At 29.4% G+C, this 13,956-nt stretch overlaps 1 protein-coding gene across 1 annotated transcript; it reads right to left on the bottom strand.

Moving 5' to 3' along the window:
- Window positions 1–960: 960 nt before the first annotated feature.
- LOC146918731 (cation transporter HKT1;3-like) lies at window positions 961–5,907 on the bottom strand. Its single transcript, XM_085720360.1, has 3 exons — window positions 4,662–5,907; window positions 2,339–2,545; window positions 961–1,563 (listed from the first exon to the last, which is right to left on the bottom strand). Exons 1-3 carry the CDS (start codon window positions 5,864–5,866, stop codon window positions 1,365–1,367), a joined length of 1,611 nt encoding a protein of 536 aa, XP_085576486.1. The 5' UTR covers window positions 5,867–5,907; the 3' UTR covers window positions 961–1,364.
- Window positions 5,908–13,956: the final 8,049 nt, after the last annotated feature.

Below are 13,956 nucleotides of genomic sequence, written 5' to 3'. Positions count from 1 at the left end.
AATGAGTTTTGAAGTAAAAACTCATTTAATCCAAACATCAAATTTTATATGTAGTTTAGTTTAGCTTTGGGTGACTAATTTATTTTAGGAAAAATTAAATTCACCTCCCCTCATATTTGTGTAAATATAACTGACACCTCCTCTATTATTTTAATTGTCAACAACAACCCCTGCCGTTATATCTCCATCCAATACCGTTAGTATGTATTTCTAATATTCGCTTTCGCTCCATGAAATGAAACCATTACACACATCAAAGCTCCATGAATCCATTCATCGTTAATAGATATAAATACCCATTCATCCATCTCCTTAGTAAAGAGAAACATGGGAGTGGTGATCTCCCTCTCAAAATGCAAACATATTGAGACTTGAGACTAGAGATCCATCCATATATATATTGCTCCTTGATTTTTCATTCAGATTTTCAATCTATTAAAACCTTTGAATTTTTAATCAAAGCCAAATTTGGACCCACCTTGAATATTCTCATCATCTCATGTGTATAAAAATTCATTTATTCACATCATTTCGATTAATTTTGTTTAATCTCTCCATGAAAATGTATAAATTAGATTGGAGCAAGGAATATGAGTTGTCGTTATGACATATGGGTCTAAGACTGGTTTCAAAGACAACATAAATATGAAATTAAATAACCGAAAATGTTGGCAATTAGTCTGGATGTGGACATGGATGTTTTTACTGCTTAGTGATGGATTATCATGCTGATTTTTGTTTTGGGCAAGTGTAGATTCAATCAATGATTTTTCCAGCGTCAACGTTGCAGATCCGAAAACATAGTATATATTTCTATGGCTTGAATATAGTCGTATTTGTAAGCATATATGTATTTTTCCGTTTTATGCTATTAACATGAATATTGTGAGTTTATTCGCATATTCATCCTTTTTGTTTTTAACGACTTTAAATTTGTATTATATTGATGTACTCTATCGATTTAAATGAATATCATTTATTTTTGTAAAAGAAGAAACTATTCATGGTCTACGATGGTTCATGGATCAGCCATGTAGGGTCTCTGCAGTGCTTCACTAACATAAAACTGAACCACAAAAACATATATAGATACACACGATCTGCATGGTCCATGCATGTGTAGCTTCTATGACCATATCTTGATTAATTATTTCTAGAACTACCTTATTATACCAGCACATGGTGCTGCTGGAGCACAAACATGGGTCCCAATTTTAACTTGGGTGCCACCAATTTCATATTTATGTGATTGTGTCTATCTCTCTATTCTAATTGGAGCCTAAGAAATATAGAGGATCTTGATCTATCTTTCTTCAAATAAAAGTGTATATTAAATTAAATAGAGAGAATTTTGACCCTGCTAGCTAGGACAGGTGCCATGCCTTGCCTCCATTCATATTGAATTTCTTGAGCCTCCCAAAGAACATTACCAAGATAAGAATAAGCTTCCCTTCTGTGCTCCATCTACCTGAAAATCCAATCCATGAATCTTTGCACATTATATCAGGTTTCAATTGTCTTGAGCAGCTATATCCTGTCGACAACCCTACATTCCCATAAGCACTGCACAATTTAATCATCATAACGTTACCCATTAGTAATGTACTACCTTGTATTTAATCCATAATACAGTAATTTGCAGCAATATATATTGTTCTCCCAGGTGAATGGTTTGATTGAACCCATCGAATTAATCGTTTCTTAAATAAATATTGATTTTTTAAAAATAAAAAAAAAACTATGATCCAAAAGTTCAAATCAATATTTATATTTAAAAAAAAAATAAATCTATTATCCAAAAGTTCAAATCAATAAACTCAAACTCAGCCTCTTATATATAATTATAAAATAAACTCAAACTCAGCCTCTTATATATAATCATAAACATTGTTGTTGTTGTTTTTTTTTTTTTTGAAAACTCGGTATTTGATCCAAGGACCGATTGAAAACTCGGTATCTGATCCAAGGACCGACTAATCTGAGTGGATCAATCCCACCGCCCACTTACGGGGGGCCGTTCTAGGATTTGCCCACTGAAATTGGCACCAGAGGAAATTGAACCTGAGACCTTGAGAGGAGCGCACTCCAAGATCCCAAGTCAACCACTAGGCCAACCCCAAATGGGTTGTTTTATTTTATTTTATTTTATTATTTCATCTATGTGAGACTTCTTAATTTTCAATAAATATGGATTTAAATTTTCAACAAACTTTTTGACAGAAAATATTTTGTATATATATTTAACATTGTTGGTGTAAATTAATTTTTAAACGGACATTGAATGACATCCAATAAGAATTCATGATATTGCCACATAATTTAAGAGAGAGATGCTTGCCTTATGACTTCAAGAGTGATGGTCAAGACGTTGAAGTTGAGGGGATCATCTTTTAAGCTTTGTCTCTCAGTGATGCAAATGAGAATAATGAAAATAACCAAGTAAGATAGCTGAGAGAATATAATACGATCCACTAGGCTATTTTGGTCTCTTTTCACATCATTTTGGTCCCTTACTGGTAAAAATGTTGTGTACGGTGGAAGATACCTGTTGGAAGGAAATTTCAAACTAAGCATTTTTGGACCAGCAAAAAAATATATATTATGTGTATAATATGAAAAGAAAAAGGTTAAAAGGATGTACCAAAAAAAAAAGGAGGATGTACCAAAAAATTCCAATTATATTTGAACACATATTCTTTTCAAATATTCATTGAACACTTCTTTTTTCTCTTTATCTTTTTATTTTTATCACATCGTTAACATATCACATTTAAAGAAGTCAATGGGGTACATGAGTATCCATGAAACATTTTTCATAAGTTATACCCAAAATAATTCAAAACAAAACATCAATTTCCATTAACAGTTGATGCCCATGAATAACTGATTTGATTCTTGGATAACATATTTTTATATAGAAAGTTGCTTGATCTCATAAAGTAGCATAATTAAACTTTTGATTATTATTATACAAGGAAGAGATTCCATAATTCGTATTTTGCATTCACACAAACTCACACATACGTACAACTTTAAAATTGCAAGCTACTGAGAACGCATAAATCACAAATTAGAATTTATTTTTGTGAGTGGTCAAATCTATTATCATATTCTAGTTCCGTGCACCATGTAAAGTGGTAAAACGGAATTTATGCAAAGCAAAATTTGGTTAATGCATATTGAAAGAGAAATTAGAAATTATACTAGAAAAAAAAAAAAAAGAGCTAACAAAGGTCTAGACATAAATGGTTGGTGCATTTTAATTAAGGCTATTGTTTGGAAAGTATTAGTTTGATCTCTAAGTTAAATAATATTTAATTAGGTGTTACTTATGTCTCAACCAAATTTTGAGTTAATTAGCATGGTATTTTCATTAGGAACAATAGCATGAAAAAATGTTTTGCTAACAAATGTCGCAAGTGCAAATGTTTTTCCCTTAAAAAGAAAATGTTTTAAACTTTTAAAAAATTAAATAAACCAACTCCATAATTGTATTTCTACGTTCGATTCATTAATATATGCTCTTGAGATGTTTGTAAGCATTTTTTTCCATAAAAAAATTTAGACGATAAATATATGGAAATTAATGTTGTCAAAGACTAAAACCTAGAGTTTTGATGCTTCCACAAATGTAAGCAATGACGATAAAAAAAATATTGAGCACATGGACTATTTGCAGCCATGAGAGACTAAAGATGATGATTCATTAATTGCAAGGAAATTTTTTTAAAAAATAAAATAAAATTATCATAACACTCTTTCAATTTAGTGGCTTTTAAAAAAGAAAAGTGTGAGTTTTTGGTCCAAATATAAAAGGTGTTCATCGTTAATATGCACTTAATTTTTTAATAGGTGTGTGTGTGTGTGTATATATATATATATATATATATATATATATATATATATAGCCGTACATTGTAGTAGAAAAAAAAAAAATTGAAGGGTGCAATGTGTAGTGGATTGTCTACTAAGAAATCAGACATGCATATTGTCTTGAAAAACCAATAAGCGTTGTCGCCATCAAGGGTACGATAATATTTGCTATTTCAAATGCTATTTCTTCAAAGTTGGAAAAGAAAATAAAAAGAGCATGTAGCGGTTAAGGACAATACATGATGTATTATTGAGTAATTTAATTTACTCACAAATTGAAAACTAGTTTTTTTTAAGTGGGTTTAATTAATAATATTTACATCGGTGGTGTGATCAACCATTGGAATGTTTATGGGTTATTGGTGGCTAATATTTTTTTGTTTATTTTCGATCCTACATGTACTTTGAATAGATTGTGAATATATTGTTAACCATATAAAAAAGGTTTGTAAACCAAAACAACTCGTTTATATATTTTTCAACATGCCTAGTTGCATCGTGCCATTTTTATTCACACTTGACACTAACAATTGCTTCCTCCCTCCCTCAAGTGTGCATTTCATTCATCTACCTATATATATTCTTACTCAAGGATAAGTTTTTTCATGAAAACTTTTGATATATGGTGCCAATCACAAATTTATAGTCATTATTAGCTCTGATACCACCGTTGGATCGGATCGCAGGGGATCTTAAATCAACATGGGGAAGATCATCTCCATGTTGGTATTTTATATATGACCTAGCAACCATATTAATAGCATTAGGGAAGAAAGATAGTAACTTACATCATGACAATGAAGAGCACCAATATGGCTGAAGAGATGGAGTATGTATCAAAAACAGATTCACCAGCATGTCTAACATTTGTTACTTGAAACAAAGACGCAATTAATTTCTGATAGATATTTAGTCCCTCCATAATCTTAGAACTCCACTCCATACAACAGAACAATATAAATTGTATCACATTGAAACCAAAGACAGTGCCAACAAGGTGCCAACAATGAAGAGTAGAGAGCAAATGATCACAAGCAAATTCCTTTGAATTATTCAGCAAGTAAGAGAATTCTTCTCTTTTTGTAATACTTTTCAAAAAAGTTATTAGTAGCCTCAAACATGGTGCATATAGGGCATTACCTAAAAGTACATGTGGAAGAATAAGAAGAAGAAGTCCTGAATTCTTCTTGAAAACCATCATGTTCTCATTGGTAGGTACATAACCACAACTTGCAAATGTTGAAACTATGGTAAATAAAGAAAATGTTTCAATATTGATGCCTTTGTTTTGGAGAATATTTTTAGCACTTGGTATATAGGTTATGTACAAAGTCACCAAACTAAAACCAAAAAAATGAACCACCATAAGGTAACACAAAACTACATAACCTAGATACCTAAGAGAATTATACTTAAGTTTATCTTTATCGTTAATATTATTTTTATCAATTTGAGCATGATTTTCTGATTGAGGCATAGAAACCAAACCAAGTTCCATTTGATGGATTTTATGTGAGAGAGTTGTACTACTAACACAACTACTACACTCATTTTTGACACAATGTTTTTGGGTGAAATTTAGCCTATCAAGAAAAAGTTGAAGCATGGAAGTAAAAACTTCACCACCAACTAACATAAGAAAAGTAAGAAGAATGAGTTGGGAATTAGAGAAGTGCTCCATTTCTATTGATGTCATGCTAGAAACAGTGGAAGCAGAAACAGAAGTGTAAAATAGATCAAAGTCTTTGGGTCCAAAAGAAGTTTTTGGCTTTGAAAACTTGAGACCCAAGTAACCGAAAAAAGAAAGGATAATGAAATAACATAGTTGAATGAAAAAGTTGTTAAATTGGAATTGAAATTGGAATTGGAATTGGAATGAAAGAGCACGAGGCAAGGAAACATGGAAGAATTTTTTTCTTATGAACAAGAAACCATGAAAAATGTTGCGAAAGAAAATACAAAGATTTTGTAACTTTATACCAAAGTTCTTCATCCTTGTGTTTAGTTTAATTAATTCAACAACAATCTTGGCTTGAATGTAGATCAAGTGGAAAGGCATTTATATAGTAAAGCAATAGCAAGGTATAGTGAGTGGTATATGCACATCAACTTCATAGGAAAATATAAAGAATATAAAAAGTTTTGTTCCACTTTTAGTATTAAATAATATTATTTCTATAAATATACTATTTTTTATCTTTCAATCCTACAAAAAATATTCTCTCTCCACCCCATACATTTCTCGTTATAAATTTTAGTCGTCACTTTTTAGTATAGTGACATTTGTCTAACAAAACTTTTGTTTAGCAAGAAAGTTTGTTTTTATTACTGCAACACATATCGAGTGTAATGTAGCTCAACTGATTTGAGTTAAAGATAAAAAATAAATTAAATGAGTTAAAGATCCTAAAAAACTAGAAAGAATGAGAATTTGTAATATACGAACACCTAATTACTGTCTACTAACATTTTTTTTTTTAGGGAACTGTCTATTAACATTTGTCTTCTATCTAAAGAAAACAATGGCATGATGTTTAACAAAAGTCCACGTGACAATTGTTTGTCAATAAGTTGATAAATTGATCTATTTTAGGATATTTTTTAATAAAAAACTTTCAACACACCATTTTTATTGATTAAATCTCAGTAAATTTATGTGACTTGTATGATTTGAGAGGTCAATATCTATTTTAATCGTTAAAAGAAAGAGTTTTTCATAACGTGTGTTAGGAAAAAAATCGAGTGAATTAATCCTCAAAAATATATTCAACTATCTTCCTCTTGTATATTAAGGGATTTACTACTTTCTCCCTATTTTAGTGTAAATTTTAGTCTACGAATAATTTATGAGAAATGATAACAAGTGTGCTGAAGGCACATGTTAAGAAGTTTAAAGAATAATTTTTATTTTTTTTGACGATTTAAAGAATAAATTTTGTCTTGAAATTGATTGAACAATTTGAAACTTCAAAAAGTATTTTTTTTTTTTACATAAAATTTACCAATTACTTCTATTTTAGAATATTTAACTAGTACCTTAAGGACACTTGTTAACAACACTCATAATTTATTTGTGCATAACACAACACTTGAGAGACTTTGTAAGTAAGTCATACTTGATTGACTAATAATTAGGGAGATCTCGTTATTATTGCATATAAAGGAGAAAATGATATAGTCATGGTAAACAAAAACTAGAATAGAATTATGAATTAAATAGTGAGATTTATGGGGAAGAATGAGAATAAAATATTCCTCTTCGCTCATACACATACGTGTTTGTATTAATCCTTATTTATTAATTTTGTTACGTCTGCAGCAACTTAACCTAATTTTTTCCTGCTCATTTGCTTTATTAGGTTTGCAATTATTTAATCTAACAAATTTCATCTAAAAAAAATGCATTGCACACCAATTTCATTCCTATCCGCTTGCCTTTTTTTATATGAAGAAAATATTTTCTACCATATCCTTATTTATTAATTTTGTTACGTCTGCAGCAATTTAACCTAATTTTTTCCCACTCATTTGCTTTATTAGGTTTGCAATTATTTAACCTAGAAAATTCCATCTAAAAAAATGCATTGCACACCAATTCATTCCTATCCGCTTGCCTTTTTTTATTTGAAGAAAATATTTTCTACCATATCATCACGTATGATCCTTCTATTTTATACTTTTTTTTGTCAAGAATTTACACTTTTTTTTTTGAATTTTTTTTAATTACATGCCTTTTTTTTTACATCCTTATTTATTAATTTTGTTACGTCTGCAGCAACTTAACCTAATTTTTTCCCGCTCATTTGCTTTATTAGGTTTGCAATTATTTAACCTAACAAATTCCATCTAAAAAAATGCATTGCACACCAATTTCATTCCCATCCACTTGCCTTTTTTTTTTGAAGAAAATATTTTCTACCATATCAATGATCACGTATGATCCTTCTATTTTATACTTTTTTTTGTCAAGAATTTTACACTTTTTTTTTTTTGGATTTTTTTTAAGTACATGCCTTTTTTTGACATCCTTATTTATTAATTTTGTTACGTCTGCAGCAACTTAACCTAATTTTTTTCCGCTCATTTGCTTTATTAGGTTTGCAATTATTTAACCTAGCAAATTTCATACGATCCTTCTATTTTATACTTTTTTTTGTCAAGAATTTTACACTTTTTTTTTGGATTTTTTTTTAATTTCGTGCCCTTTTTTTTACATCCTTATTTATTAATTTTGTTACGTCTGCAGCAACTTAACCTGATATTTTTTCCCGCTCATTTGCTTTATTAGGTTTGCAATTATTTACCCTAACAAATTCCATCTAAAAAAATGCATTGCACACCAATTTCATTCCTATCTGCTTGCATTTTTTTTTTTAAGAAAATATTTTCTACCATATTAATGATCTTACGGGTTAAAGATTATTTATTGGTCTCTACTATAGTCGAGAAAACCCGTGCGACGCACGGGTCGAAAGTCTAGTTATAAATTATTATAAAATGCTGAAAGTAAGCATTTTGTATTTCTTCCTCTTTTGACCCACTTATTGGACGTATATAATTTTATACTGTGAATTGTCGTTTGCATGTGTATCCTTTACAGTGTGTTTGTTACGCGAGAAGTTAAGACGAGAGAGAAAGCTATGAGAGAGAATGCAAAGAAACTGGTTACTGTTCATGTTTGGCATATCAAAGAAGTATCGAAGAGAGAATAAATATGACTGGGTCCCACATGTTTTTATCTTCTCTCCAAGGTAGCGAAGAAAGTGGAGAGAGCACCTAATTTTCGTTTTTTCAATATTGCCCTTTTGTTTCATGTGTCATTGTTTCACACACATTGTTATGTAGTTTTTTTTTTGTCAAAAAAATGTAGTTTTTTTTTTTTTAAGGAATGTAGTTTTTGTTTCCAATTTCAACATCACGTACCCTTCCTTCAAAAAAAAAAAAAACATCACGTACCCACCACGTATTAAAATAAAAAATTTAATAACTAAATCAATAGTTAACTTAATTATCTAAAATAGTTATAATTCAAATAAGGCCTACAAATAAATAAAAGGTAGTCAAAAGATTTCATATTAAAATTAAAATAGCTAATAAAAAATTATATTGAAGGAACTTTTTTAAAATCAAGGTTATTTTTGTACTTTTATTAACATTCAACACTTCTCTCTTCTCTATTTCTCTTTCTCTTATATCAAACACTACATCAAATCTATTCTATTTCTCACCTTTTTCTCTCTTCTCGTACTCTCTCTTACCTATTTCTCTCTTCACAACTTCTCTTCTTAACCAAACACATCCTTAATGTTTTATATCATGCTAGATTTGAAGGCTTTATGGACTCTTTCTCCCCATTTTTTGTCTTTATCATGGTAGTTTTGATTGAATCATATATTATTCGTGTGGCATCGTGGTAAGCATGAGATGAGTTAGAAGTTTAGCATTGAAATATTTTAGGAAAGAAGTTTAACATTAAATAAAAAAAAAATGTTGAACGGTGGTTAAACTCAATGTTTTAAGATTTGAAATTTACTATATATAAGCCCCTTAGATTCAACGACGAAGCTAGCAATAAATCCAAGAGGGGGCCAAATATATAGAAAAAAAATATTTTTTTAAAAATTTATATATTAAAATTAAGGGTTAATAGGCCTTTACCCCCCTGTAATATAGACCACTTTTGATTTTGCCCCCTGTAAAAAATATTTTTTAGAATCGGTCATTGTAAGAAGAAAAAAATTCGAATACCCTCCCTAGGCAAGCTGACTGTGCATTTAGCTGACGTGGCACGCTGCATCACCTTTTTGGATGACGTGGTGTGCTAACTGTATAATTGATTTTATTTTTTATTTTTTTATGGCGTACACGTGGCATTTGTGATTTTTTAAATTAAAAAAATCTTAAAAAATTAAAAAAACGAAAAAAAAATCATAAACTTTTTTAAAAAGTAAAATAAATTCTGAAAAAATAAAAAAATGAAAAAAAAATCTTAAAAAATTATTAATAATGAAAAAAATTCTGGAAAAATAAAAAAATTCTGGGAAAATGAAAAAAAATTCATATTTTTTTCGATAGTAAGAAGTTTATTTTATAAAAAAAATGAAAAATTCAGGAACTTAAAATATTTCAAAATTTATGAATATAATAAGAAAATATATTTCAAAATTTTTTTAAAAAAAGTTCAGATTTGTCTTTCGAAATTAAAAAGTTTGTTTTTTTTATTTTTTATACAAAAAATAAAAATATTGGAAAATATTTTCATAATTAAAAAAACATAACATTTGACCATGAAGAATAGAATAAAATAAAATTCTAGAAATTAATTTTGAAAATCAAAATAATTATATAATATTAAATTTTCGAATTTTTTTATAACTTTAATTTAAGGGAGCCCCTAATATGGACCTCTTTTTTTAAGGTCCACCCATGGTCCTTCTCATATGACTGGCAATAGCAGGTATATGCACATACTACTTTTCATTCATATTACTGGGAACATTGTTTAAATTTCAAAACTAACCAATTTTTTTTTATTAATTTACTGTGTAATCCATTGGTTCATTTCCGATCTAAAATTAGGATAAAATTGATTGCATAAATTCTGGTTTCCATTCACCACTAAATTATCGTCCTTGCTACCACTCAAGGAACAATTTTTCCTATTTTCTCTTCTACCTTCTTGACTGCCTTAGTGACTAACGTCCATTTTCCCATTTTTTCACATAAACATAACTAATATATTTGTGTCATAATCGGATGTAGGTGATGTTAATTATTTAAATTATGAAAATTACGAAACAAATTGAAAATTAAACTAGAAATTTGATTACCATCGCCATGGAGCATGTGTATCTCATTGAGACTGTGATAATGGAGAAAGTAAATGGATATGGTTTGGGCATCCATTTGAATAGTCCATGGAAATTAAAGTTGAATTTGAGTTCAGTGTGATTTTGTTAAATTAGGTAAAAGATTTAAGAATGATTTGAGAATTCTCATAAGATGCAAGGAAGCGGCACCTGTAGAAACAATGGTGGAAGGAGAGAGAAAATGAGGACCTTGAATTTCAACTTCTGATTTTATGTTATTTTTAAAAAGTTAATGATGTCTCAGAATTTGTTGTGTTTAATAGAAGTGTAAACTACCTACCTACTATTGCCGGTCATGTTGGAAGGAGCATGGATGGACCTCTAAAAAAAAGGGTGCATATTAGGGGCTTCCTTAATTTAATTCAGTTTTTTTATATTTTTTTGAAAATTTCGATATATATTAAATTTTTCCAGAATTTTTTCATTTTTTTAAATTTTTTCATTAAATTTTCTAGATTTTTTTCATTATTTTTCATTTTTATTAATTTTTTTTCAGTTTTTTATGAATTTTTTTCTGTTTTTTAAGAATTTTTTTTATTTTTATTTAAAAAATAACAAATTCCATGTGTACTCCATAAAAAATAAAATTAATTATACAGTCAGCACGCCACGTCATCTGAAAAAAGTGACGCAGCGTGCCATGTCAGCAAAAATGCACAGTCAGCTGGCCTAGGGGCGTATTCTAAAACAAAAAAAGTTTACAAGGACCGAATCCAAATTTTTTTTTACAGGGAGCAAAACCAAAAGTGGCATATATTACAAGGGGTAAAGGCCTATTAACCCTAAAATTAACTTAGAGGATAAAAAAAATACAATAATTTTATTCATATAAATGTAAACTAAAACAACACCAAAAGAACAAAAAATTACAATAACTATTTAAAAATGTTGAGTTCAACGTTGATTCAAAGAGTAAAATATATCAAGAAGTGTCATTTGTAAGAGACTCATTGCTAACAAAACTATCATTGTAGTTATTGAAGAGACTAGAAATGTAAAAATTAAACGAATTAAATTTATTAATTATGAGATATTATTTTAACTCTCATGTTTCTATCAATTTTTGACAAATTAATTTATTTAGGGTAGCTAAATATATATTATTTGCGGTGGCAAAATATAAAACATACATATTTATAAAACAAAATAAAAAAATTTGGGGTAGCCAAAGCTACCCCATGCCCTCACTAGCACCCGCCCCTGCTTAGATTGCTCATGGGTCCCCTCGAAAATCCCCAAATACTCTCCTCGGGTCCTAACTCCGTAACCTATCGGGGCCTAACTTCCGATCATTGTAGAACGAGAATTATGATATGAAAGTTACAGAAACTTATGCTTCATTTGTGTTTTAGTTGAATCAAAATTTTCCAAACATTTTCCTTAATCCAACAAAGTGATTTCATCAAACGATATCAAAGATATTGCATTTGATGTGACATTCTTTTGTAAATCCAACAAGCAAGAATTATATTTCTCAAACTCCACACATTCATATTAATTTTTTAGGTTAGGGTTTTTGTGGAATGTAGATGTATTTTAGAAATTTTGTAGTTGTTGATCAAGCAAAATGTGATTGTGAAGTACATGATTCCGGTATTTCACCTATTCTTGATATCACAATCGTTTTAGGTCAATGCAAGTCTGTGTTCGACATTGACAGAGCGGTGGCATAGCATACAGATATTAGTAGCTTTCATTTTCTCTCTAGTGAGATGACATCACACCGTATGATGTCTCATGTATATTACATTTGTTTATCCATGGTAAGTTTATGAACCATTGATTGTCAATGCCCAAAGAAGATGGTGTTGATTTGCTCTGAGAGTTACTTTGTGTGGACTTAGAAGATGCTTATAAAGAGCGTGAGAGACTGAAATGTGCTCACATAATCTTTCTCTTGGATTCTTCAAAGATTCCTCGATCATCATACAAAAAACCTTGCAATTTGAAAGTAAACCAAGCAGTGGCGGAGGTAAAAGGGGGGCCTATAGAGGCCATGGTCCCCCTCACATTTTCAATAAAAAAAATTATACACTACTACTAAAGTATATTAAAAGGTTTCATCAAGTATAATTAGGTCAAGGTTCCCCCGAGTTAATCTCATTAAAATGTTTATTTTTTTACCATGTTACTAGATTAATTGACAACTATTAATTTTATACTTCATATTATTTTAAATTATCTCATATTTCGCAATATATCGATACAATCATTTTCACAACATGTTTTAAATAAAATTATCCACAATGATATATCTCATTTATTTTTTGTGTTAACCCTCTAGTTCTCATGGTAAAGGGGTCATGGTAATCGAGTGTCTGATGAAGAGGTAAGTAAAGTATGGACAAGATTTGTTCCACTCAAGAATCAAACTTAGGTTCTTCTGAACAATTTATCCTTTTGGTGAAACTCGTTTACCACTTGAGTTCATTTGTTTGGTTAGTTGATTGTCGTTTTTGTGTGTCCATGGAAATATACTTTTCATTTCCAAATTCTCTTTTTGAAATAAATTTCAAAATTACATACAAAATATATGGTTAAATATGTTTTTAGTTTTTTCAAAATTATGAGTTTTTAAGTTTAGTCCCTATTAAATTGTAAGTGTAAGTTTAATCCTCCATAATATTGCACTTTATAGGAATAGTCAAACGAATATTTTTAGTCCTCAAAATAGTCCAAAAAATGCAAGTAAGGATAAAAATTGTACAAATTTTTTTGAGGGACTAAACTTAAAAATGTATGATTTTGTAGGGACTAAAAACAAATTTAACCCTAGAACATATGCACTACTATTTTTTTTATTTTTTTGTATGTTAAATATATTTACCGATTAATGTCTCTCATACTAAATATAGTTATAAATTTCTTTAACAATCATGAAAATATTAGTTTAGGGTTTCTTATATACCTTTTATATTTAAACAATTATCTTTTTAATCAAATTATGTTCCTTGTATTCGGTCCCCTAGCTTTAAATTCCTGGCTCCGTCCCTGAAACCAAGGATGGAAACGGTCAAAGCTGAGCACAACTAAGTGTATAAATGTTTACGTACTTTACCTAGTTGGATTCAGGAGTGCATCGGTGATTTGTACATAAAGTACTTTCGGTATCTCACTACAATTAATTAGTGTCCTAGTATTACCAAAATTCCACAAATATTATTGAATTCAAATGCTAAAAACACCTTAAATTAAGACTTACTCTAAAGTCGGG

This window comes from Medicago sativa, chromosome 6 (genome assembly GCF_051527215.1).
Source record: "Medicago sativa cultivar Bolivia chromosome 6, Bolivia_mono, whole genome shotgun sequence".
NCBI lineage: Eukaryota > Viridiplantae > Streptophyta > Magnoliopsida > Fabales > Fabaceae > Medicago > Medicago sativa.
Note: the sequence above shows the minus strand (reverse complement) of the source record. Positions and strands in the feature narration are given on the sequence as shown.

What these genes read in the sequence shown, in the direction of transcription:
- LOC146918731 (XM_085720360.1), bottom strand. Translation starts at nt 5,866, where the DNA reads ATGAAGAACTTTGGTATAAAGTTACAAAATCTTTGTATTTTCTTTCGC. An exon ending in GTGCTCTTCATTGTCATGAT is followed by an intron (nt 2,546 to 4,661) that starts GTAAGTTACTAT and finishes TCCTTCCAACAG; the next exon opens with GTATCTTCCACCGTACACAA. An exon ending in ATCACTCTTGAAGTCATAAG is followed by an intron (nt 1,564 to 2,338) that starts GCAAGCATCTCT and finishes TAAATTGTGCAG; the next exon opens with TGCTTATGGGAATGTAGGGT.